This window comes from Artibeus jamaicensis, unplaced genomic scaffold (genome assembly GCF_021234435.1).
Source record: "Artibeus jamaicensis isolate MK-2021 breed Jamaican fruit bat unplaced genomic scaffold, CSHL_Jam_final contig_1998, whole genome shotgun sequence".
Taxonomy (NCBI): domain Eukaryota; kingdom Metazoa; phylum Chordata; class Mammalia; order Chiroptera; family Phyllostomidae; genus Artibeus; species Artibeus jamaicensis.
The window spans coordinates 9,907,665-9,935,618 of NW_026521407.1; the positions used below are offsets into that span (position 1 = coordinate 9,907,665).

The window sequence follows — 27,954 nt, forward strand, 5'->3', positions numbered from 1 at the left end:
ATTGTAAGTTGGTCAATGGATAAATACATTCTCATAATAAATTTTTTAATTTATGTTAAAGTGTAAGTCTATAACCTGCAGACCCAACATTTGATGCATTTTCCTAGTTCTTTCATTGCCTCATTTTTATTCCATATATAGAAAGATCACTTATCCTTCATTTTTATCTTTCAAAACCCAACACCATCTCATTGTGCTTCCAACCATCCAAGCACATAAAAGTTAAGTGATTTGCTCAGGGTCACACATCTGGAATTTAAACCTGCTATTTTCATCTCAAATAGGATGTCAAAGCCCAGTCTTCAAGACTGCAGGATCTTCTTCCCCTTTCCCATTCAGCATTTCCCAGAACTTTAACAGCAATAATTTATAGACAACTCTGACCTCTTACTGCATAGATACACTATGATTTACTTTCTTATTTGCCTGCTATTAGCCAGATGTGTGTATTGCTATTATAAATACCTGTGATTAACATTTGTATCAAGATCTATCCCTACTATGGACAATTGCCTTGTCAAGTTATTTTAAAAGATAAGGAGCCCTGACTGGTGTTGTTTGGGCATCATTCTTCAATGAGAAGGGAGGCCACTTCAAATCCTGGTCAGGGTACATGTCTGGGTTGTGGGTTCAGTCTCTGGTGAGGGCATGTGCAGGAGGCAACCAATTGATGCCCCCCCCCAATAAATAAATAAATAAGGAAATACATACACACAAAACTGGCAAGTAGGAGTCGCCAGGGCTCTTATGATTTCATTTCTTAGCTTTCACATAAAATGAACAATTACAGTAATACAGGCTAAAGGAGAACAAAGGTCATATTGAAATACAATAGGAATAGCCTAAAAGAGCATTTGAAAGCAGAACTCATGCTGCTCAACATTAGCAAACAGAAGGAACAGGACAAAAATAAAAGTAAGACTCTCAAAGAAAAACTAGCTTACTACAAAAGTTAGGTTTTATGGGAGACTAGGTCACATAGCAGTCTCACTGATAATGAGACCACATCTTCAATCAAATTTTTCAAAAATAAATTCTATAATATACATAATATAGAACAATGCAAATATTTTCTATCTTTTAAATCATGCTTATTCATATTTGACTGACTGATAGTACATAAACATTCCTTATGATAGGCCAGAACATCGGTGTTACCCTGATTATACAAAAACAGAAGCAATATAGCATTAACACTTTCCTGCATGAAATTGCAAAACTAAGTGTGTGTTCATACATATATTGTTTAAATCTCTTTATTCCTATTCCATCCTTTTGGCTGAAATTTAATATCTGCCCTTCTTAGGCAGATATTAATCTTAAGAGAAGAGATTCCCTTCTCTTGTGAAAGGGATCAGTTTCTAGTCACCCAGGCCAACTCTTCTCCTTCACCATACCCCCCACCTCTGGTGACCAAGTGTTAACAAGACACCTTCCTAAATCTCTCTGGAATTGATCTCTTCTCTATTAGAGTTCCCCTCTGCAAGTCCATTCTTCATAAGTCAGACGTGAGATTTTAATTGTTGTACTGCGGTTTTCTCTTCTTCAGTCAGTGGTGACAGCTAGAAAACAAATAACAAAGTCTTTATTTCAAAAACCTTAAAGGCTGCAAACATACTTCAATTTAAAAAAAAACTTTACAGACTGTTAATTGTTAACTTTTTTTAATGTATTTTATTGATTATGCTGTTATCCCATTTTCCCTTCACTGCCCTCCACCCTGAATACCCCATCCCACCCACATTTCCCCCCTTAGTTCATGTCTGTGTGTCATACACCTATGTTCTTTGGCTTCTACATTTCCCATACTATTCTTACCCTCCCCCTGTCTATTTTCTAAGTACCATCTACTTATTCTCTGTACCTTTTCCCCCTCTTCCCCCCCCCCCGCCACTACCCTGTTGTTAACCCTCCATGTGATCTCCATTTCTGTGGTTCTGTTCCTGTTCTAGTTGTTTGCTTAATTTGTTTTTGTTTTTTAGGTATGGCTATTAATCATTGTGAGTTTGCTCTCATTTTACTATACGTGTTTTTTATCTTCTTTTTCTTAGATAAGTCCCTTTAACATTTCATATAATAAGGGTTTGATGATGATGAACTCCTTTAACTTGACCTTATCTGAGAAGCACCTGATCTGCCCTTGCATTCTAAATGAAAGATCTGCTGGACTGAACAATCTTGGCTGTAGGTCCTTGCCTTTCATGACTTGGAATTCTTTCCAGCCCCTTCTTGCCTACAAGGTCTCTTTTGTTGAGAAATCAGCTGACAGTCTGATAGGCATTCCTTTGTAGGTAACTCACTCCTTCTGTCTTGCTGCTTTTAAGATTCCTTATCTTTAATCTTGGATAATGTAATTATGATGTGCCTTGGTGTGTCCCTCCTTGGGTCCAACTTCTTTGGGACTCTCTGAGCTTCCTGGACTTCTTGGAAGTCTATTTCTTTTGCCAGATTGAGGAAGTGCTCCTTTATTATTTGTTCAAATAAGTTTTCCACTTGTTGCTCTTCCTCTTCTCCTTCTGGTACCCCTATAATTTGGATATTGGAACGTTTAAAGATGTCCTGGAGGTTCCTAAGCCTCTCCTCACTTTTTTGAACTCTTGTTTCTTCATCCTTTTCTAATTGGATGTTTCTTTCTTCCTTTGGGTCCACACCATTGATTTCAGTCCTAGTTTCCATCCCATCACTATTGGTTCCCTGTGCATTTTGCTTCATTTCACTTAGTGTAGCCTTCATTTTTTCATCTAACTTGCCACCAAATTCAATCAATTCTGTGAGCATCCTGATCACCAGTGTTTTGAACTGTGATAGGTTGGCTACCTCTTCGTCACTTAGTTGTATTTTTTTCTGGAGCTTTGATCTGTTCTTTCATTTGGGCCACTTTTTTTTTTTTTTTTGTCTCAGTGTGCCTGTTACATAGTGAGAGGCAGAGCCTTAGGTACTGACCTGGGCAGGGTAAACCACATCACTGGGTTGTGACACTGTATGTGGGGAAGTGGTCCTAGAGGGAACAATGGTGCTTACTCTGCTCTCTGTGGGATTTCAGTCACTTCCCCTGCCTCCCACAAGCAAATTGGGCCCTTCTCATGCTGGTTCCCGGGTGAGTGGGCTTGTGTACATCCTAGGCCCCTGTGGGTCTCTCCAAGGAGCTCTCCTGTGAAGCTGGGAGTTTCTCCTGGCACCTCAACCCCCACAGGTGTTTTCAATTGGTGTTTTTGAGGCTTTATTTCCCCAAGCTGGGACTCTGGGTTGTGCGGTCTGTCTCGCTCCCCAGTTTCCCCTGGTTTATCTGCACGTGAATGTGGGATCCCCGGTCCACCAGCTGCCTTGTGGGCCGCGCCCCTCCACAATCTGCTCCCTTGCTGGGTCCACCAGCTGCGGCCTCAGCAGGTCTGCTAGCCTCTGCCTTGCCATGAGTCCTCTCCACCCCAGCTGCCCAACTCCACCCCTCCTACCGATCTGGATAAATGTGTCTTCTTTAACTCCTTGGTTGTCAAACTTCCATACAGTTCAATTTTCTGTCAGTTCTGGTTGTTTTTTGTTTTTAAATTGTCCTTCCTTTGGCTGTGCGAGGAGGCACAGGGTGTCTACCTACGCCTCCATCTTGGCTGGAAGTCCTAATTGTTAGCTTCTTTATCACACCAATAAATGTGTTTCCATAAACTCATATCACGTATGTGGTCACAAATTTAGGGAAGCAGAAAAAGTAGATTATCTGGCTATCTATATACAAAGTACTTTGATGTTTGAACTTCCAAAGAACTTGCAATTAAATTGAAGAAAGAAGACCAGGAAATCAAACAATTTAAGGACTGTAATTTAACAGAACCAAAGAAGTCATGTTTGCATGCCACATTGTAAAAGTTATTTTGATAAAGAAATATGAACAAAAATAAACTGGAAGTTTCCTCAGAAGTAGAAACTTGGGCTAAATTTTGAAGGATAATTAAGATACTTTGAGCTGCAAGTAACAGAAATACATTTCAAAATGGGTAAATGATAAGAAAATATTATCTTTGCAAAATAAATACAGAAGGGGCAGACTGCAGGGCTGGTTTATTCAGCAGCTTAGGAATATTAACTCTTTTTTCCACTTCATGGTTCTTATATCCTTGATGGTGGCTTTATCCTTGAGCTGACAGGAAATTAGATCTAGCAGTGCTGGGCATTACACCTATATAAAATGTTTAGAAGAAAAGTTTTCTCTTCCCAGGATGCTCTCAGCAGCGAGAAAACTCTTCCTCACTTCCCACTTCCAGACTTCTCCTCCTCACAAGTCATTTCAGTTAAAAACCCATTCCTGAATCAAGTTTAGTTAAAGGAAAATCCATTCCCCTTGCCAGTCAGGCACACACTGATGCTGAGGATAGTGCTGACTTTATATACCTCAGGCCTGAGGCTGTGAGGAATAGTGCACACCTCAAGAAAATCGGTACTCTGTAAGGCAGGAAGGAAGAACAGATGTGGAGAAAACAACCAGCAAACAGTATTCACAAAAGCAGGTAGGAGCAAAAGCAAAGGGAAAAAGGGGAGCTGAAGGGCACTGGTAAAGGATTTTCACACGGCACCAGCAAACAGGCTGGCTAAAACAAAGTATTATGTGGGGAAATAATAGGAGGTAGAACCTAAAGAGTCTCTCCAATAGTTGCAAATCTGCCTAAATATATACAGTAGTCCCAAGATAATGGATGCCTGAAACTAGAAATAGTTCTGAACCCTATATATGCTATGTTGTTTCCTATACATATATATCTATGATAAAGCTTAATTTGTAAATAAGACACAGTAAGAAATTAATAATAACCAATAATGCAATAGAAAAATTAATATACTATAATTAAAGTTATATGAATGTGGTCTATCTCAAAATACCTTATTGTAATTATACTCACTCCTTGCACTTAAAGGAAGCACTTTACAGCTTCTCTTTGGCATGTCCAAATTGCCAGCATCACTACTCTTGCATTAAGTGTTATAAAACAAGGGTGACTTGAACACAAGGATTGCCAGCTTGGGACAGCCAGTCTGACAACTGAGACAGCTAAAAAGGGATGAATAAGTGGGCAAGTAGCATGTAGAGCGTGGATACGCTGTGGCTTCCATCCCTGGGCAAAGTAGAATGGGACTGCTCAAGATTTCATCACATTAGTCAGAACAGCTTGAAATTTAAAATTTATGAATTGTTTATTTCTAGAATTTTCCACTTGATATTTTTGGACCACAGGTAACAAACTGGGGAAAGCAAAACTGTGGATAAGGGGACTACTTTAGGCCATCTCCACAGGCACTGCCAAATCTAGAAGACCCCACAGAACTACAGAATTAGAATCTCTAGGGCAGTGCTGTCCCACAGAACTGTCTGTGATGCTGGGAATATTCCATATCTGCCCTGTCCTATTCAGTAGATAACGAACTGAATTCTTCACTTTATTTAATTAATTTTAATTTATATAGCCACATTTGGCTATTGAATGGCCCAGTTAGTTTGGCTGATCAAGCCAACATTTGCCCGAAATTCGCATGGACTAAATGAAAAACAGTCATACACCTTACTGTAACTGAAATAGTTAAGGGAATTTCCCTGCACTATCTCAAAAACAGGAAAATAGTATTATTATGGCAAGACTTTGCTCTCACGAGTCCATGTTCTTCTTTCTGATCACTGTTCAAGAGATTTCAAACCATCTGTTTAATAAATCTTCAAAGAATTTTTCTACAAATTAACCAGTTTAAGATTTTTAGAAATTTTTCTTCTTGAGCACAAATGTTTTGCAGCATCAGTGAAATACCACATAACTTTCAATGCTTTTTTATTTTCTGTTTATTGCAATTTTTTGTTTTGGGGGTTGCTTTGCTATTTTTTATTTTAGTACAAGTTTAATCTTAGTGTGTTTGGTGGTCACTTTCATAATTTTTTAAACCTCATATACATATTTAAACCTCAAGGACTTAATACCAACTAAAAACATAAAATTAATATGTATTCCATTCTACCTCTGCTGTTCTTATCTCCCTATTTATAATTTAATATTATTAATTCAAATGCTCTTTTTGAATAATATCAATTCAAACATATTTTCTATCCTTCCAAATGAAAAACCTTGATAAATGTTATAGTCTTGATTTTGTTTATAGACAACTTTTTAAAATTTATTTTGTATTGATTTTAGAGAGGTGAAGGAAAAGAGAAACATAAATTTGTTGCTACACTTTTTAACGCATTCATTGGTTGATTTCTTGTATGTGCTCTGACCAGGAATCAAACAGCAATCTTGGCACATTGGGACAATTCTCTAACCAACTGAGCTACACGGCCAGGGCTAGATAACTTTCTGTTGTTTATGAACAAAACAGCATTTGCCTTAAGTATACTTATCCCTTTCTCATTCTTCATGTTCCCAAAATCATTTTAAATACCCTTTTGGCTATTTTAAACTTCAGAAGCCTCAGCTCACTCTGGTCTTTGGCTTCTTGACTAGTCTCATAGTTCTGTCCCTATCACCGATACACCTCTTTTTATACTCGAAATTCCTTTACAAGGTCTGCCTTGCATGTCCTTTAAACTGTAGGCTCACAGAACTATTCTTGGTTATACAAGTCTCTACAGATGCCATTCCCTTTTCTTCCATATTTCAATTGCAACAGTTTTCTCTGAACTTTCTACTACTACCTCATTTTTAAAGTAGTAACTACAAGACCCAGTTATCCAACATTTCCCAATTTGGCCAGCGCTGATTCTAAAATACGATCTCCTTTTTCAAACTTTATAACTATCATTAAGTCACCTTTCCTTGTTTGTCATTGCCTAATCCAACATGAAACTCCCTTAGCTTTCTACCTTTGATATAATTATTGCTCATTTTAGATACTTCTTTTTTTTTTTTAAAGATTTTGTTTATTTATCTTTAGAGGGGAAGGGGGAAGGAGAGAGGGAGAGAAATATCAATGTACGGTTGCCTTTTGCACACCCCTGCTGGGAAATGGCCTGCAACCCAGGCAATGTGCCCTGACTGGGAATCGAACCGTGATCCTGTGGTTCGCAGGCCCGCACTCAATCCACTGAGCTACACCAGCCAGGGCGATACTTCTTCTTTTAACTGAATGAAGAGCTTTACAGATATTCAGATGATTGAAATCCCCTATCACTATCTAACTATTTTTCTGGACCACTTTGTAATCTCAGTCAGAAATATACCATCTCTATACAGCTCTGAGACTTCCGCCAAGATGGAGGCATAGGTGGATACGCCGTGCTTTCTCACACAACCAAGTTTAGAGACAACTAAATATTAGCAACAAAAAACACAGCCAGAACACAGAAAATGGAACTTTTCGAAAGTCTGATAACAACAAATTCTTCAGCCTGACCGGTAAGAGGGGCGAAACCAGCAGCTGGAGGAGCGGGGTTGCACAGGAAAACTCGGTCAGACGGACTCAGGCGCACGGACTCCAGGCGCAGGGCAACCTGGTGGGCAACTCAGCGAGTGACCGCGGAGAAACAGCAAGGGAGCAGGGCTACAGGTTGACTATGGTCATGCATTTGTGCGTGGATAGACAAGCGAGGGAGTGGGCGAATGGACGAGAGCCAGCAGGCCCCAGTGGTGAGCGGCAGCGGAGGGTGCCGCCATTTCCCCACTCTGACCACACCTCCACATACAGCGTCATAACCCAGCGACCTGGGAGTCCAAGGTGCCGCTCCTCACACTTAAAGGGCCAGAACAGACCAAAAATGGCTCAAGAAGATCTCAAAGCCCCAGAGCCTATAAATCTAAGCAATGAAGAAATAGCAAAACTCTCAGATGCACAGTTTAAAACGCTGGTGATCAGGATCCTCACAGAACTGGTTGATTATAGCCACAAATTAGAGAAACATATGAAGGCGAAACTAATTGAAATGAATGGAAATGCACAGGAAACCAATAGCGATGAAAAGGAAAATGGGGCTCAAATCAATGGAGTGGACCAGAAGAAAGCAAATAATGGCCAAACAGAAAAGAGTCAAGAAGCAAGAATTCAAAGAAATGAGGAGAGTCTTAGGAACCTCCAGGACATCTTTAAACGCTCCAACATCCGAATTATAGGGGTACCAGAAGGGGGAAAGGAACAGCCACCAGTGGAAAACTTATTTGAACAAATAATAAAGGAGAATTTCCCCAATCTGGCAAAGGAAATAGACTTCCAGAAAATCCAGAAAGCTCAGAGAGTCCCAAAAAAGTTGGACCCAAGAAGGAACACACCAAGGCACATCATAATTACATTAGCCAAGATTAAAAGGAAGGAGAGAATCCTAGAAGCAGCAAGAGCTAAGAGGACAGTCACCTACAAAGGAGTCCCCATCAGACTGTCAGCAGATTTCTCAAAAGAGACCTTACAGGCAAGAAGGGGCTGGAAAGAGGTATTCCAAATCATGAAATCCAAAGACCTACAACCAAGATTGCTCTATCCAGCAAAACCTTCATTTAGAATGGAAGGGCAGATAAAGTGCTTCTCAGATAAGATCAAATTCAAGGAGTTCATCATCACCAAGCCCTTATTATATGAAATGTTAAAAGGACTTATCTAAGAAAAAGAAGTTAAAAAAACATGAACAGTGAAAGGACAGCAAACTCACAGTTATTAACCACACCTAAAACAAAAGCAAACTAAAAGGACAGCTAAAGCAAACTAAAGGATCAGGAGTGGAAACATAGAAAAGATCTCAAGGAGGGTTAGCAACAGGGAAGTGGGAGAAGGAGAAGGGGGGTGAAGGTACAGAAAATAAGTAGCATAGACAGTAGATAGAAAATAGATGGTGGGGAGCAAGAATACTATGGGAAATATAGAATCTAAAGAACTTGAGACACATGGTCATAAACTAAAGGGGGGGGTAATGGTGGGGATGGGGGGTAGGGTGGAGGGGAATGAAGGGGGGAATAGAACAACTGTAATGGCATAATCAATAAAATAAATAAATTAATTAAAAAAAAAGAAATATACCATCTCTTCATAGGATCAAGTGTGAAGAATTTTTAGGAAATATGCAGAATATCATTTTTCTACTCTTTGTTCACTCACCCAAATTTATTCTGTTCTTCAATAAATGTGTGGATTATTTGTGTGTGTGTATATAATGATATGTCAGGACCACACCTAATCTTTCTTCGATATGTCCTTAGAACAAGTATATGTGCTTCTACTGTCAGGCTCCAAACATACACAATAAAGAATATGTGATTTGAGTTGTACATATGAAAAGTTATATACATACTTTTTACATTCTATGTATTAGCATGTGATACCACCCTCACTGTTGTTTTTTTTCTTTTTAAATTTTTATTTATTGACTTTAGATAGAGGGAGGAAGGGGGAGGGGGAGAGACAGAGGGAGAGAGATTGGTTCATTATTCCACTCACTCATGCACTCACTGGCTGATTCTTGTATGTGCCCTGACAGGAGATGGAACCTGCAACTTTGGGGCATCGGGACAACGCTTCAACCAGCTGTGCTACCCACCCAGCCAGGGTCACCTTTACTGTTTTAAATTCCTATTCCTATTCCCTCTGTGCCCTTTTTAATTGCTTTTCCCTCCCTCTCTATTCATCTCCCCATGACATAACAGAAGCATCTAAGGTATAATTTTATCTTTTTAAATCAAGTATTATTTTCACTGGCAATATAAAGAATTCTTGATAAAACTGACCTGGGTAATCAACCTTTGAGATTTACTCTACCTACAAGCCCATATGTCCAGTATCTTACAACATAATTTAGTCCCGAGTTGGCAAATAAACACTGTGATACTGCCGCTAGTAGCATGCCCACAGCAGATAGGTTTTGTGCCACGCCGAGACGGCTACTTACTATAGCACTCTAAGCAGCTGTTATCAGTGAATTGACTGTAGTGGGCACCTGAGACAGAACATGTTGGCCATCTTTTGTCCAGATAATTAAGCACTACTCTATAATTCCGCCTACACATAGTCTATCTTTTCTTTCGAAAGCTCTTAACTTTGCCGTAATAGTAAATAAAAAAACACTACCAAATCCTTCAGTTGACTGTTCAAGATTTTAGTATCTAGGTCAGTAACTCACATTTCTCTTTTTTTACTGTGACATATGTCAAGAGTTTTATAAATCAGTGATAGAGGCTCACAATTGTAAGGAATTTTACACTAAGTGAGGAGAGGAGGATGGAGAATGGAGGGAGAGAGGAGGCCAGGCTTATCTAAGATCACCAAGCCAACTGAAGGAATAGGGAACTAAAAAAAATCACTGTTATAGATGCTTTCCAGATTTCTCAGTCTCACTAGTTCTTATGGAATCAACAGAGCTGGTAGATTTAAGAAGTATTACTTCCTTTTCTGCCATGACTACATAATCAAAAATAGTATACCTCCTCATCAACCACACCATGTCCACACGCTCATTTTAGAATAAAAGGAGATAATAAATTAAAAGGGAATCAAGAAAATCTCATTTCTATCATCAGTTCAAACTAACTGACAAACTTGAAAATGAAAGTTACTGAGGATTCATCTTTGAAAGCAACAATCAGAATAAAAACTTTAAAACTCAAATGTCAACGGAAAGCATTACCTCTAGGTCTGTTTGCTTTTGCAGTTCTTGTACTGTGGCCACAGTCTTACTGAAAGCAGCACAAATGCGGTTCTTAGTCTCTTTCTGCTCATCAGCGATGGACTTAATGCGTGCATGCAAAGTTTGATACCGAGACTTTATTGCTGACAATTCCTGTAAAAGGGTAACTGGATTTTTCTACAACAGGAAAAAAATTAAATATAGTAAATTGTGGAAATAAAAAACTAAGTTTCTTTAAAAATTGAAATACATACAATACATTCTACCATCCACTTAATCAAACACTGTATTTTATTATGCAATTGTGTGACAAAGATGGGGAAGGGGACAACAGAGGGAAGGAGAAGACCTAAATTCTAGTTGTAAGGATTTTAAAGCCGAGGTACAGAAGTACAGCACAGGGAATATAGTCAATAATATTGTAATAACTGTGCATGGTGTCAGGGGGTACTAGACTTATTGTAAATTATATAATCATCTAACCACTACATTGTACACCTGAAACTAATATAAAATAATACCAAATGTCAACTATAATTGAAAAATAAAAATAAAAAAATAATAAAGCCTATGTATAGAAATAGCCCAGAAAAAGCATTATTAAACAGCAAATAAGTTCACTTTAAATGCATAATATTTGATACATAGTTCACAACGGTTAATTACATAGTATTTCTAAAATACAATTCTAAAAGCTATTCGGAAGATGATTAAAGGACTATATTAATTTGTTGTTAAAGAATAAGACAACTTGAAACCACTTACAAAACTCTTAAGCATGACTGCCATGGGGCTAAAGTGTATATAAATGCCAATTCATTGACTTCACTATATAAAATTCATGCCAACTCAAGCAACTACATTTATATATTAAATTGGTTTTTCAAATTCTTTTGGAATATAACCACTATTCCATAAAAGACATTTCATTTTAACTGGGTCCTTTCTGCTACTTGATAATTCCTTTCATTCCCTAATAGTTCCTTAGCAAACCCTTCAAAACGAGCTATCCCAAACTTCCTCTACTCCATCAGTTTCCATCTACTCCTTCCTGCCTTAGGACCTTATCAGCTACTTTACTGAGAAGGCAGAAAACATCCAGTAAAAACTCCACCTTCCTGGCATTGGTTCCCAAAATGAAAACATCTATGGATGCTCTTATCCATATTCAACCCCCTAATACTACCACTGTTATTGTTGTTTCTTCTCATATTCTCCATAATCTTAACTTTCCTATTATTTCAATAACCTTTTCAATACCCTTTGAACAGACTTCAAATACATACGTCTTCCCAACACTGAGGGAAAAAATTAACTCCTTCTCTTGACTCTGTTGTCACTTCAAAACCAGTTTCATTTTTCTCACTCCACTTGCCACTAACCTTTGAGGTCCTATAATATAAATCCTCAGTTTAACATACCCACAGACTAGTATTCTTTGCCAAATTATTTTTTTGAAGATTTTATTAATTTATTTATCTTTAGAGGGGAAGGAGAGAGGGAGAGAAACATTAATGTATGGTTGCCCTTCATGCATCCCCTGCTGGGAACTGGCCTGCAGGGAAACCGGTCTGCAACCCAGGAATATGCCCTGACTGGGAATTGAACTATGATCCTCTGGTTCGCAGGCCTGTGCTCAATCCACTGAGCTACACCAGCCAGGCCTCAATAAAGCTTTTTTAAAACAAGTATAGAAGAGAAAAAAAACTGGAAGTGGAACAAAACTGAGAGATGGAAAGTGGAGGAAAAGTGGGAGCACCATATGAAATGCCTTTCACATAGTACTTGAAATACACTGACTCAGATCAGTCCTTTGGCCAGTCATTTGGTGGTACCACTAGACCAGAATTGGTTGGCTGTTCTTCAGAGAAAACAGGAGAAAAACAAAGTAAAAGCTAAGTTAGTTAAGGAGCTAGAATAGTCCTAGTAAGGAACTAGAATGTTCAGTAAAAACTAAACCTTCAAAATGCTTTACCAATTTTATACAAAATGTTATTTTAATTTGTACTTCAACTCAATCAAAAATTTTTAATTGTATAAATTTTTTAAAAAACTGTCAAATATGATATTTCTTGTCTTCTGGTAAGTGCTATCAAAAATAAACATTAATAATTCAAGTGGTAAGTAAATGTTAACAGACAATGTTAAAAACTGTTTGCTTTCATCCCTGGCTGGTGTGGCTCAATGGATTGAGTGCCAGCCTTATAAACCAAAGGGTCACCAATTTGATTCCGAGTCAGGGCACATGCCTGGGTTTTGGGCCAGGCCCCCAGTGGGGAGTGCATGAGAGGCAACCACACATTAATGTTTCTCTCCCTCTCTTTTCTCCCTCCCTTCCCCTCTCTTTAAAAATAAATAAAATCTTAAAAAAAAAACACACCACCTGTTTGCTTTCATCTCCATAGGCATGTGTACAAGTAGTTATTTCATATAAACAGAGAAAGTATTTCTAAATCAACCTAAGCTTAGAATAACTAAGTACATACATATACGTAAAAATCACAGTTCACATAACAAATGTAACAGTATATCATCATCTTCAGAGACTATCATTACTGCGTGGATCTCTTCCCTCTTACTTAAGGACTGCCCTACTGTAGTTAGCTATATTCTCTCAATGTCAGAGGCTTCCACAATGGTTCATGTCACCTGACTCCATAATTATTTTTAAGGGTTAAAAAAAAAGTAGCCACAATTTTCTTGACTATGGGTACAATATTATGTTCTAGTATCCTGTGACCAGGTTTCCAACATAAAAAAGATTTTAAGATTCTATAAATTTAGTACTTGACACTGTAATTGTTGTAATCACTATTACTAGAAATACTATCAGAAAATCTTTTAATATAATATTCTGTTAAGCCCTGGCTGGTGTAGCTCAGTGGATTGAGCGCGGGCCTGCGAACCAGACAATCGCGGTTCGATTCCCAGTCAGGGCACATGCCTGGGTTGCAGGCTGGTTCCCTGCAGGCCAGTTCCCAGCAGGGGATGCATGAAAGGCAACCATACATTGATGTTTCCCTCCCTCTCTCCTTCCCTTCCCCTCTAAAGATAAATAAATAAAATCTTTAAAAAAAAATTCTGTTAAAAAGACACTAATTTTGCAGATTACCTTGCCCACTGAATCAGGATGATTAGTCTTGATTTCATATTCCAGCCTGTATTGAATGTAATCCAGGTCAGAGTCAGCTTTCTGGAACTAAAAATCAGCACAAATCATTACTTTATGAACCAAAAGGCATATTAATAAATACAATATTGCAACCATTCTTTCTTTTCTCTTTATATTTTTTAGTATTTTACTAATGTGATATACAACTCATTTTGAAAAAAGGAAATAAAAACCTCCATGGTCTATAATATTGAGGTTCTATTAAAATTTGAAACATTGGTTAGCATTTTGAAATGCTAAAATCTGTTAGATTTTGTGCCAATATATAGATACCAAGATGCTACTGTCATACATTAATACAAGAACTAACAATGTCTTTGAGAATTCCTTAGGGTCACTGACACGCTCATCACTTAGGCAGTGGTTTTCTATCACTGGTATGTGGTTTCAAGTTAAAACACAGAACAAATTTCTTTTCAGGGATATTTAGTTTCCATTATCTGCAACCCCATTAACCACAAAAACTACAGAGATATGCCACACAGACCAAAATTAGAGAGCTTAGAGTCACAAATTATACAAGGGAAGCTACATACACCACAGAAATAACAGTCTGAATAACCCCAATTTATTGAACCAAGGTCCTAGCATGGAACCTTTATCTGCAAGGGAAAAAAGGGGAAATCTGCCACAGGCCTAAAATATACATGTGTGTACATATAGAAAAGTTGGAAAGGATATCGAACACAGTGTTAGAAGTAGCTTATGTCTGAATGCGGTTAATCTATAAGTTATTCTTCACTTTTGGAAACTGTGCATCTTTTACATGCATGATCTTAAAGCAGGGACTGCCTTGACTTTATCAAGGAAACATCTGAGTTTATTACAGAAGGCAAAAGATGATTTCCTCAGGGAAATTGCCTGTATTTGTAGACTACAGCCTAGGAGACTGCTCTGGGGAACGAGTTCAGACCTTACTATGAAGCTAAGGTCTGACCTTAAAATTGGTTCTTCACATTCTGAACCCTTAGTGGAAAGAATAAAAGCTTAAAAAAAAAACACCATCTTCTTCTAATATATTAAAATTTTCTTTCTTCTAATGTTACATTTTTGACATCTGGATGTCAGATTTTAATGTTTTATATGAAAACTAGTTTCTATTTCTTTTCTTCCTGAACAAAGACGGTTGTTGCTTCAGTTTCAGCTACATGGTTTCTGTAGCCTGCCCACTGCTCTTCTCAAACACCAAAACCCTACAAACAATGTTGCACCACTCAGAGCTATTTACACAGCAGAGACAGTATCAGTAGGATTCTAGGATCTGATGATAAATAGGAATTTTTTAAATATTTTATTTATTTATTCTTAGAGAGAGGGGAAGGGAAGGAGAAAGAGAGGGAGAGAAACATCAGTGTGTGGTTGCCTCTCATATGTCCCCCACTAGGGACCTGGCCTACAACCCAGACATGTACCCTGACTGGGAATTAAACCAGTGACTCTTTGCTTCACAGGCCCATGCTCAATCCACTGAGCTATACCAGCCAGGAAATTTCTTAGTTACAGGTAGGAAATTTACTGACCAATTATCATAGTCTCCAAAACTCATTAATGTCTAATTAAGGAACAAAGGGACAATGACAAGCTTCATTCACAGCCTTCCTCAGTTATAAATTAGCTTCTTAGAGACCTGTAAACAGTGAGGTTGCTGTTTAGTTAACTTTAGCTCTCTTATTTTTAGGAGCATTAGAATGTTATAAGTAAAACTAGAGAATTTTTTAAAGTCTGAGACATAAAGTCCAAGTTCATATTTCAGAAATCATTTTTCTTCAAAATCAGTAATAAAAGGAGAAAAGTTTTATACCAGTCCTAAGAGTAATAAATAAAGTATGCAATTTAGCTGGGAAAAGTGCATGGAAATCAATGTTAAATCCCTAAGGACAGTCAAATAACACTCTACTAATTTGACATCTTTGGAAGCAGACTGGGACTAGGAAAAGAAATAGTTTAGGAAATAACTTTGATTTTTAGAAAGCATACTACATATTTAATAAATGTATAATATTCTGTTATACTAATCTTTATTGTGACCAGTTAAAGACTTTAAGTAAATGACATGCTGTTTTACATACCACACAACTATTTGGCAACAAGAAAAAATATAATGACAGTCCAATTTAAAAACACCTCCTTTTTTACAAACAACCCATAGTTTCACTGCTACAGTAGTGTTGCCTTTCAAAAGGACTGGTGCTCTTAAAGCTCCCAACATCCTCTTGTGAGAGAGCTTGTCTCTATAGCATCAAACCACAGGAAAATTAGGGGGGAAAATATGATGGTCTTGTCTATAGTGAGAAGAGTTAGTAGAGGTATATTCTGGACTCAGCCAGGGTTAGAAATGTGTTTACCATAGAAACATTGTTTTAAGAGAGAATTAGGTATCTTAATACTCCTAGATGTAGGTTAGCTATATTACTAACCAAAGAATCTTAAAGCACCCATTCTTCTCTATCTCCAATGCAGATTAAAAATACCTTTATTAACTCACATTTTATTTTGTTCAAGGCTCCAGCCTACCACTGCAGAGAGTAGACCAATAAAATGGTAGTTAAGAAAACAAAGTATATAAAACAAAATGGAGTCATTTATGTTAATCGAGATGGCTGCCAGTCAGCCAGGACACTTTGGTTCAAGAGTGAAACTACCTAAGTCACACTAGACACATCTGGCAAGGAGACACACCTAAGATATCTGCACACATAATCAGAACAGCCCCATGTGCAGAGGGGGACCACTCACAGGCTCCTGGGGAAATTCTCCACTTGTCATTAAGGGAGCCAAACAGAACAGCCATGTCCCACCCACAGATAGGCTCCTGGGAAAATTCCCCACTTGCCATCAGGGGTGTCAAGACACCTATCAAGAGACCCAGAAGGGTGGAGCACACCACGTTCCAGGTGTAACTGAGGCAGGCTCCAGACCACTGCTAAGACAGCTGAGCTCCACACACTAGAGTGCTGCTCCATGCCACGCTGATCTCCCTTGGCATTGCTACCAGAGGCTCTGCCCTGCTGGGCCAAGGACTTGGTCTGCCCTGCTGCCCACCTGGTTCTGGAGATCCTTCCTTGCAAGACACTGAAAACTCCTTTGCCCACTGTGCTGTCTACCAGACCTGCAGACTGACACTGTGGGACTCGAGTTCATTATCCCCCATTGATTGTTCTGTGTGTTATATTCCTCTTAGATTGTTAGTGTGAGTAGGATATTAACGTATGTTGATGCTCTACTTTGAGTGAACTTGCATTCAATAAAAGCTGAGTGAATAGAATAGTTACTGTGTGTGACTCTTGTCCATTCCTTGATGCCAGGCTGCTCAGCAGGTGGCTAGCCAAGCAGTTGACCAGCTGACTTATAAGACTATATACCATGGACATACACTTGTGACAACCATTTCATGTAATATATTATAATCATTTATTTGCATGATACATCCACCAGTTGACTTCAAATTTCTTGCTGGCAAGAGCTTGATCTTTCATGTTTGTATCCCTAGTTTATATAATAAACAGCCTAATGCTCAATGATAAAAGGCAATACATAGACAAAAAGAACTTTCATCCATTTGAAACAACAAACAGCCAGGGAACCCAACCACCCTTAATGCCTGTTTTAAGAATAAATATTTTAAGTTCCCTACAAGTTGAAGGCCACTTCTAATATCTACACAATCACAATTGTTTTTGTATATTTCTGCTGGAGTGTTGACTATTATCCACTCTTTTCCAGATAGAATAAGTACACGTTTATGCTTGTCTTAACCAAATGGTCGATAATATGCACCCACACCAGGTTACAGGCATGTTGTTTCAGGCATATAGCAACATCAAAGCAGAACACAGTAGGCACAAGCTCCAGGTTCATCAGTTCCTAATTTGCAGGCATTTATGAAACAATTGTTAGGGTAGTGCACATGAGCTCCTGCCTGTAAGACTGGTTTTACTAGTTTAAGTAGTCTATTAAATTTTTTAAAAACTTTCAGGATCCTAAGTTATTTATGTTAATTGCGCTTTAGACACCTAATGGACTATAGGGACAGACTCTCAGAGCACAAGCCTGAGTTGCAAGCCAGGTCTCCAGTAGGGGGGATTCAGGAGGCAACCACACATTGATGTTTCTCCCCATCTTTCTCCCTCCTATCCCCTCTCTCTAAAAATAAATGAATTTTTTAAAAGATTTACAAAAAAATCTAAAATATACAGCATAGTCTTTTTATAAAAAGATTTTATTTATTATTTATTTTTAGAGAGGGAAAGGGAGGGAGAAAGAGAGAGAAACACCACCAATGTGTGAGAGAAACATTGATTGGTTGCATCTCACTTGTACCCCAACCAAGAGACAGGCATGAGACCAGGCGGCAATCCAGGCATGCGCCCCAGCCTGGAATCAAACCAGCAATCTTTCACTTTGCAGGACAGGATGATGCCCAACCAAGACACACCAGTCAGGGTTACAGCAGTCTTAATAGTCATGGAGTTGCAGGATCTCTTTTTTCTTTTTGCATCTGTCTTCTAATTAAATTATAATAAATATATACTGCATGCATAATGACTATCTAAAGTAATTTTTAAAAGATTATTTAGCCCTGGCTGGTGTAGCTCATTGGATTGAGCACGGGCCTGCGAACCAAAAGATTGCGGTTTGATTCCCAGTCAGGGCACATGCCTGGGTTGCAGGCCAGTTCTCAGCAGGGGCCAGTTCCCAGCAAGGAATGCATAAGAAGCAACCATATGTTGATATTTCTCTCCCTGTCTTCTTCCCTTCCTTTCTAAAGATAAATGAATAAAATTTTTAAAAGATATATTTATTTATATCTGGACAGAGGGGAAGGGATGGAGAAAGAGAGGAAGAGAAACATCAATGTGTGGTTGCTGCTCACTCATCCCTTACTGAGGACCTAGCCTGCAACCCAGCCATGAGCCTGGACTGGGAATTAAACTGCTGACTCTTTGGTTCCCAAGCTCATGCTCAACCCACTAAGTCACACCAGGCAGGGCTTAGAGCAATTTTTTAAAAGCATAAGTACATTCTCTACTAAGTCATCCTTCATTTAAAGATTATTAGGGCTTCCCAATGCCACTCCAACTTTTAATATGATTCTTCACAAGATGACATTAAATATTCTCTCCACTGAAGCTTCACATTTTGTACCTCCGCCTCACTGACTTTCACTGTCCCAAATATGTCAGGCTATTTTTTAAAATCACTAATCTCTAATAGTGTCTGGCAAGCAGCAGATGCTCAAATATTATATTGTGTAATGTATATAGACTATTGTATAATATTCTATATACAATATATACTATATACTGAGATTATATACATATTGTACAATATGTATATAATCTCAGTCTCCAGAGTATAAAGTTAGAATATGTCATCAAATATGACAAAACAGCTACATTCCTAAATTGCAGAACATAATTATAATAGTGCACATACTTGAAACAAAAACTTGATAAAACCTTGAGGAAGTATATCTTTGACAGCAATTATAACTCATGCAAATACTAAAAAGGATGCAAGGTAATTGATGTGGTCCTGGCTGGTGTAGCTCAGTGGATTGAACGTGAGCCTGCAAATCAAAGGGTCACACCAGTTTGATTCCCAACCAGGGCACATGCCTGGATTGCAGGCCCAGTCCCTAGTACAGGGCACATGAGAGGAAACCACACACTGATATTTATTTCCCTCTCTTTCTTCTTCCTTTCCCCTCTCTCTAAAAATAAAGAAAGAAAATCTTTTAAAAAAAAAAAAGATGAGTGATATATAGTCACTTAATTTCAAAACAGTTCAACCTCTAAATAGCAGATGTTCTTAGCAAGGGACACATGATCTTATAGAGGGCCAAAATCTATAAACCTTAGCTAATAATTAGCAATTTTATGTATCCATATATACTTTTCTAATGAGATGGAGCTCCTCTAAGGATCCATAGTCTCAAGAAAAATAAAATAAAAACCATCACTTTAAGAGAAATGTAACTTCTGTCTTAGTGTCAATGATAAGGTAACAAAGCAGACTGCCAAATAAGCTGAACCTCTGTACTCCTAAAGATGGAGAGGAAAAACTAGAAAGTACAGTAAGTACCAAGAGATGGTGTCTTTTTGTCATTCAGAAAATGTGCAATTGCTTTTGAAAAACAAATGCTAAGAATATTGCTGGGTACAAAAAAAGGCAGATACTGTTCACTGTCCACTCCCTTTTACAACTTATCTGAGTCCATGAAAAAAATTGAGTTAGTCCTCAGAGAATAAAATGAAAATTAAATGTCTGAACAGGAAGTATCTAGGAAAGAGTTTTAAAGTAGTCAAGTCGATATTGCCGGGTCATCTGGAATCAGGCTAGGAGATATATAAAATCACTAAAAAAATCTGTTTTCCTGAAAATTTTAGTTCTATCTGAGTACTTGAATATGCCTTTTCTTTTGTTAAGCAGGATTTCTAAGTCTTTATAATAAACATGCCATTCAATAGTAAGGGAGGAATCTTTTTTTAAAGTTAACTTCTACCCCCTCCCACTCACCCAGTGTAAACATTTATTTGCATCTATTGTTTATGTGCTAAGAGACTATAAAAGACTAATATTTCATATATTTGTTCAAAGACACAGCACACTATACTTTTTCTTCATATAAAATTTTTGTGACTTATGTGTTTGTTTTGCTTGTTTACATATAACTTTGTTTACCACAGCTCCTCATACACAATAGGTAAAAGAGGTCCTAGCTGGTAATTATTTGATCAATAAATAGATAAAGCATCACAATTTAATGTACCCTGAGTAACTACATGAAAACACATTCTGACAGGGCATTTGATGTAGGGTTGAAACATAAAATACAGGACACCCAGCTAAATTTGAATCTAAGATAAACAATGAAAAGAATTAGTATATCTATGAGTCTCTTTTTTGCTTGTTAGTTCAGTTTGTTAATTAGATTCCATATACAAGTGAAATCATGTGGTATCTGTTTTTTTTCTTACTAGCTTATTGCACTTTGCATAGTGTTTTCCAGTTCCATCCATACTGTTGCAAAGGGTAAAATTTTTCTTTTTTACAGCCAAGTAGTATTCCATTTTCCATTGTGTAAATGTCCTATAGTTGTTTTATCCACTCATCTACTGATGGACATTTGGGCTGCTTCTATGTCTTGGTGATTGTAAATAAAGCTGCAATAAATATAAGGGTGCTTATGTTCTTTTGAATTAGTGTTTTGGGTTCCTTTGGATATGTTTCCAGAAGTGGGATTGCTGAATCAAAAGACAGATCCATTTTTAATTTTTTGAATTATCTTCATACTTCTTTCCACAGCAGCTGCACCAGTCCGCATTCCCAGCAGCAGTGCACAAGGTTCCCCTTTCTCCACGTCCTCACCAGCACTTGTTTGTTGTTGATTTATTGATGATGGCCATTCTGATAGGTGTGGGGTGATAGCTCGTTGTGGTTTTAATTTGCATTTCTCTGATTACTACTGATGTTGAGCATCTTTTCATATTGGCCATCTGTATGTCCTCTTTGGAGAAGTATCTGTTCAGGTCCTTTGCCCATTTTTTAATTGAGTTGGTTTTTTGGTGTTGAGTTTTGTAAGTTCTTTATAAATTTGGAATATTAATCCCTTACCAAATGTATCAGTCAGTGAATATGTTCTCCCATTCTGTGGGCTGTCTTTTTATTTTATTGATGTTTTCCTTTGCTGTGCAAAACTTTTTAGTTTGATGTAGTCCCATTTGTTTATTTTTTGTTTCCCTGGGGGAGATATAGCCAATAAAATATTGCTATGAGCAATGTCCAAGATTTTGCCACCTATGTTTTCTATGATTTTATGGTTTGGGGTCTAACATTTAAATCTTTAATCCATTTTCAATTTATTCATGTGTGTGGTGTAAGAAGGTAAGGGGAGAGGGAGGTTAGGGAATAGAATGAGGAGCAAAAAAGAAAAAGGACTCATGGACAACAGTGATTGCAGGGGGCGGGGTAGGCGGGCAGGATATAAGGGAACTAACTGGTTAAGGAAAGAAATACAATATAAAATTTTTTTCTTTAAAGAAAAAATTAGTATAAAATGTCCCATGCATTATTTGGACATACTTATACTTTAAAAAGTATACATTGCTTATCTGAAATTCAAGTTTCACTGGGCATCTTACATTCTTATTTACTAATCCTAGCAACCCTAAATTGAGGGCTCTCAATGTTATCCAACTTAGCTCCAGAAAGAGAATTGGTGCAGAAGCATATCTTTACATGCTTTGCCCTTGGTCACTCAGTAACAGTCAGGATGGACAATGTTTCCTTCATTCATGAGCTAATATTACTATATAATTAGACTATACCACTGAGAATGGATTAGCCAATATACTAGTAAATGGATTAAGTAAGTTTTGAAATTCAACAGCAGCCTAGATTAAGCCAACATACTTCAAAATTGTGGCACACAATGCCAAGAAACTCAATGGCTTAAAAATAACAATCATTTATATTAAAAAATCCACAATCAAAAAGCATGCCCTTGGGTAAGGATAAAAAATAAAGAGAAATAGTATAACCTTTTAAAATAAAAAATATATATTTATCTGAGATAATTTTTTTCTTAAAGATTTTATTTACTTATTTTTTGATAGAGGGGGAGGGAGGGAGAAAGAGGAAGAGAAACATTGATATGTAAAACATCAACTGGTTGTCTCTTGCACAACCCCTCCCCACCACAATGGGGAAATGAACCCACAACCTGGGAATGTGCCCCTAACCAGGAATCAAACCAGCAAACTATGGCTTTGCAGGACGATGCCCAACCAGCTGAGCCACATGGGTCAGGGCTATCTGGGATATTCTTAATATTAAAATTTTGTATTATGTTTGGCTAACAAAGGTAAGATATTTTGCTTTCTTTAAAACTTTTTACTTTGCTCCAAGAAAGAAAAAAAATTTCCCACTTGATTTTTAAATAAGCTCATATTCATGGCCTTTCATATCCTACTGGCAAAAGATCTGACACTTCATTAAAGAAGATGTACCAATCGCAAATAAGCACATGAAAAGATATTCAATATCATCAGCCATTAAGGAAATGCAAAATGAAACTATAAGACATAACTACACACCTATGAGAATGGCTAAAATGAAGAAGACTGACAATATGAAGTGTTGGTGAGGACATGAAGAATCTGAAACCCTAATGCATAGTTTTGGAAGAGATTTCAAAAGTTTCTTAGAGGGTCACGTAACAGAACAAAAATGGAGGTTGGGCTGCCTGCTGCCACAAAAGCGCAACTCATGAGGCAGGTGCTGGTGCAAAAAGAAAGAGACTTACTCAGGTGCACAAGACCTGGGAGAATGGTGGACTCCCTGCCCTAAGACCATCTCATCTTCCTTCTCTAACCCACAAATGGTTCTTTACAGGGATAGGGAGGGGAGGGCTTTGTTCTCCTAACCAATTAATTACCTTTCTAGCTTTTGGCATGCTCAGTGTAAGATCCTTCCCTGCCACCACCTTGGCCAGTGGGGGAAGACTCCCCTACGCTCTTATTGTCTACTCAGGGGTGTTCAACCTGTGAAACCCTCCCACCCTGCCCACATGCACTCCAGGATGGCTATGAATGAGGCCCAACACAAAACTGTAAATTTACTTAAAACATTTTGAGATTTTTTTGTGATTACATGTCACAATGCATTTAATGTGTGGCCTAAGACAACTCTTCTTCCAGTGTGGCACAGAGATGCCAAAAGTTTGGACACCCCTGGTCTACAGTAACAATCAAGCGTACATTTATCATGCCATCCAAGAGAAACAAAAACATTATGTCCACATAAAGACTTATAATAAAATGTTTATAACAACTTGTTCATAATAGGTAAACACTGGCAACAACCCAAAATTGATAATCTCGTGAATGAATAAATAATTCATGATATTCTGTACAAAGGAATACTACTCAGCAATAAAAATGGTCCAACTACTAATACATGTAACATGGACAGATCTCAAAAGTATTATGTTAATTATAAGAAACCAGACACAAAGACCACGTGCTGTATGTAATTCCATTCACATGAAATTCAGTGGTTGTCAGGGAATTTAGGAGGAAGAGGCTGACTGCAAAAGGGCATAAGGAAACTTTCTTAAGCTGATGAAAATGTTCTATATCATGGCCAGGATGGTGGTTACATGAGTGTACATATTTGTCAAAACTCATCAACTTTGTACATCTAAAATGGGTGAGTTTTAGTGTATGTAAACTGTAGCTTAATAAAACTGATTACAAAATATAGTGCTGGATTCACACTTTATACCTCATAATTTGTTTTTAAAAAAGTACTTTAAATCAAGCATTATTAAGTTTTAAATTTAAGCATTTACTACACAATACACAAATTTAGATGTGGAGCAAGTTATCATAGTAAATATACAACTGACATTGTTTTCATCACTAACTAATTCATCTTAAAATTCAAATAAAACCTGAGATTTGCCAAAGCCTATTCAAATCTGTCAGAGAGAGAAGCAAATTATAAAGTACTACTCATTTAAATTAGCCATAACAAATTTAGCTATAAAAATTATTCTCTTAATGTGTCTCATAATGCATTACAACAGTGAGTTTTTAATTAGCTAAAAACATTTTTTCAAATTACAACTTTTAAAAATACTTTTGATAGTAAAATTTTTTATAATAAAAAAAGTTTTCAGCAACAAAGATTTCAGTGAATTACTCACAGATACTGAAGATGTAAGGCAAGAGTCAAAATTCTGGTGTGGATCCTGCTTTCAGATGCTTTGACAATACTATTGCACTGCTAGTGTAAAGTACAGTAGTGCAATAAAGTCAGAGCACTCGTTAGCAGTAGGGTGAAGAAAGGAACACAAAAGCATCTTGCATCAGTTGAAGCCTCAGTGAGAAAAGAATTTAAGGAAGAATTGCCATTTTGCACAGAAGACATGCAAAAAATAAAAACATTTATATAAATGTAAAAAAAAAAAGAATTGGACTCCCATATCAAAGTGGTATTTTATGATGACTAATCTATGATTAATATTGAAATAGAAACATGCGTATTGATATAGAAAGGAATTTTGTAAATATGTCCTAAGCTTGACAAGTTACTAACATGGGCAATGTTAATACCTTAGGATTGGTTTTAACAAAACTGGTTGTAATTACTACCAAGGCAAAGTTGCGAAAAATGTTTCTGTTCTGCTGAGATAGGTTGGGTAGTTCCTCCATAATGATTGATTGCCATATAAAACAAGTCTTTTGAATAAGAACATCAAAGAAGAAAAATAAAAAATAAAATGATGTTTCCCAATATCCAGATACCCAATCTCTCTCTGGCATTTAAACTACAATACAAAAATCACTTACCCATCTTAGGGCTTTTTATCTAGAGGTTACAGACTTCAGGGAATCAATGTCCTAAACATAACACCCTTAGCTCTACCTAACTAGTAGGGCTAAGGGTGTTATGAACGAGGATTTTAAATTTTCAGTTATCCCCTAAAACCTCTTAGGAGGAAATCATCTCCCTTTCTTTCAAACTTAAAATCAGAAAAAATAATAATGGGATAATGGGGGAGAGGGATATCCAATAAGTAAAGATTTATGGTAAGTTACGAGGTTTCCCTTGGATTCAAGCCAATTAACATGCTAACCTTCTAACTGAATGCTAAGAAACCATTCAAAAATCAGATGTAAGCCCAGAAATAGACAAATACCCCTGACTAAAGGAAAAAAAAAAGTTAGGGAATAAAGATTACAATACACAATAAGGTTTTTCCTCTATTAGTAATGTTGATTGATGCAAACACACTTTCCATTATTTTCATTAACCTTCCCTTAAATAGTCCAGTTCAGCTACTAGTTGGATTGAGCCTAGAAGAAATGAACTCAGATACAGGACAGCTGGGACGTAGGTGTCTTGACCTCAAGTCCTGGCCCACAAAATTCAGATATTAGAATACTTCCAACTAAAAATCAGAAGGCTTGTACCGAAAATGATTTACCTTTAGAATCTTAGAAACTAAACTGATCACGGTGCAAGGAATTTAAGAAGACCTGCTTTCTTCTTTCCTCTCTTAAAAAGGTTGTTTTAAAAACTACCCCATCATTCAAACATCTAAAAGTTTGAGTCTGGCTACCTCATAATTTTTTAAAACTTACTTTTCCTGATGTACATTTAATCATTTTCCCCTTAAAATACGCTCAATCTAAAACCAAAAGTCCTGTCAGAATATCGACTCAATATATTGCCAAGTCCAGAAAAGACTTAATTGGTACCTCAAAATGAAACCGCCAACTTCGGGGAGGGGGAACTGTTCAAAGCAAAACTAGTATCATTTTGAATCTCACAACTGGGCAGAAATATGGATCTGGAAGGAGGAATTCAGAATGGGGGGAGAAGGGCAAGACAATATTAGCATTTATGCCTGTTGATGGAATCAAAATACTACAATGCTTCAACTTTTTTTGTTAAGACAATTAATTATAAAAATAACAAAACTTTGAACTAAAAGTTCATTATTACAGGTTTGGAAAGCTGCAGAAAATTCTTCTCTGCCATTTCTCTACCTCCCTGTCTCCAAACATGCCCTCCCCCCTCTAACCCCGCCCCAAGAAAATTAACTCAAAATACTAGGAACAACTGAAAGTTCAAATCAAATTTGTATATGAGGCATTTGCCATTCATTAATACATCAGAAGAAAAATAAGTTATATCAAGGTCCCATATTTTCTGGGGGTGGGAATGGGGCGAGGTCGGTATTCAGTTTCTTTCAGGATCATCACACATGCAGATGTTAACGTGACCCAAGATTCAGCCTGGAGAGAGCAGCACAGCCACAAATAATACCGAAGGCGTACTGCCTGGATATGGCAAGGGGAAGGGGGGCGGATTGCGGGTGAAGATTCTGACTTCTTTACTTACTCTTATTTTTCTTTAACGAAAAACCGACAGGAACTCAATGACGAGTGAGTCCTCGAAATTCCACGTTTAAGGAAGCCAGCCCAATTAAACAAAACCGGCAACGCAGGGGGTTAAAAGGACTGAAGGTAAAACCAGGGAACTAAGAAGATAAGAAAAAAGCGCGGGCGATCAAGCTAGCAGCTAGTAGCCTAGGGACAGAAGGGAGGGAATAAAAAGGACAAGTGAGAGAAGGATCCATAGAAGAAAAGGAGGACAGCTCTCCAGCTCGGCGCCCTCGTGAAGGCCGGGCAGCAGCGGGAGTCCTTTTCAGTTATTCGCCCCCCGCCCCCTACTTTCACAATGAATGAAACTAGGCAACTCAAGAGCAGGGTGCCTTCTTCGTCCCAATCCCGCCCTTGCTCCAGGAAAGGAGCTCAGCATTCAGATGCCCGTGGCTCGCTCCCCCACCAAGGACTGCCTGCCCCCTTGGGGCCCAACAAGAACTGGTCTAGGGGCTTTCTTGGCCGCTAGGAAGTTGAGCACGCAAGTCTAGCATCCTTTCTCAGACTTTCAAGCCCGCCTTAGAGGACGCGAACAGCTAAACTCCGAAGGGATTTCAATCCGCCACACTCCGTTTATCCCCACCCAATCCCACCCTCCATCCCCTTTTTCTGGAGTATGAACGACCTCTCCCTTCTTGGGGCGTTTTGGGACCATTCCAGCCATATCTTTTTGGTGTTAATACAAACGTCTACACCAGCTACAGCTCCATGAGGGGCGGAAAGGTGAGGGCAAGGAACAAAAAATCCCAATGGCCCCACACCCTCAGCATCTCCCGCCATTTCCCTCACTAGTTTCCCGGATGTAACCCCCCCCTCCCGCGGCGGTTAAAAAACCAGGCGGCGGCGACTCCCTTTGGTGCAGGGGGAGGGAACTCAGATCTGGTCCAGCCTCCGCCACCCAGGGTTTCCGGCGACTCCAAATTGTGTCCCACTTTGGAAGCCATTGGGGGAAAAATAAACCAGCCAGTAGATCTCCTTCACTTTACACTCACCATCAATTCCAGCTTATCGACCTCCTCCTCCATGTTGAATAGTTGACATTCCTCAGGCCGCGGCGCCGCTTAAGCCGCAAACCATACTAGCACTGAGGGTCCCTATTGGACAGCTGTCACTCAACATCTTGCACTCATTGGCTCCTCGGCTTCACCAGCGCCCGCCCATTGGCGGCTTGGTAACGCCTTTCCTCTTGAAACACGCTTTCCTGTTGGGCAAAGACACAAAACGCCTCAGAAAGATTGGCTGCTGTACTCTTA

At 38.2% G+C, this 27,954-nt stretch overlaps 1 protein-coding gene across 1 annotated transcript; it reads right to left on the reverse strand.

Moving 5' to 3' along the window:
• Nucleotides 1-704: 704 nt before the first annotated feature.
• On the reverse strand, nucleotides 705-27,801 carry SKA2 (spindle and kinetochore associated complex subunit 2). Its single transcript, XM_037163743.2, has 4 exons — nucleotides 27,694-27,801; nucleotides 13,686-13,772; nucleotides 10,574-10,750; nucleotides 705-1,562 (listed from the first exon to the last, which is right to left on the reverse strand). The coding sequence occupies exons 1-4, from the start codon at nucleotides 27,724-27,726 to the stop codon at nucleotides 1,503-1,505; spliced, it is 357 nt and encodes a 118-aa protein (XP_037019638.2). The 5' UTR covers nucleotides 27,727-27,801; the 3' UTR covers nucleotides 705-1,502.
• Between the last annotated feature and the right edge of the window lie 153 nt (nucleotides 27,802-27,954).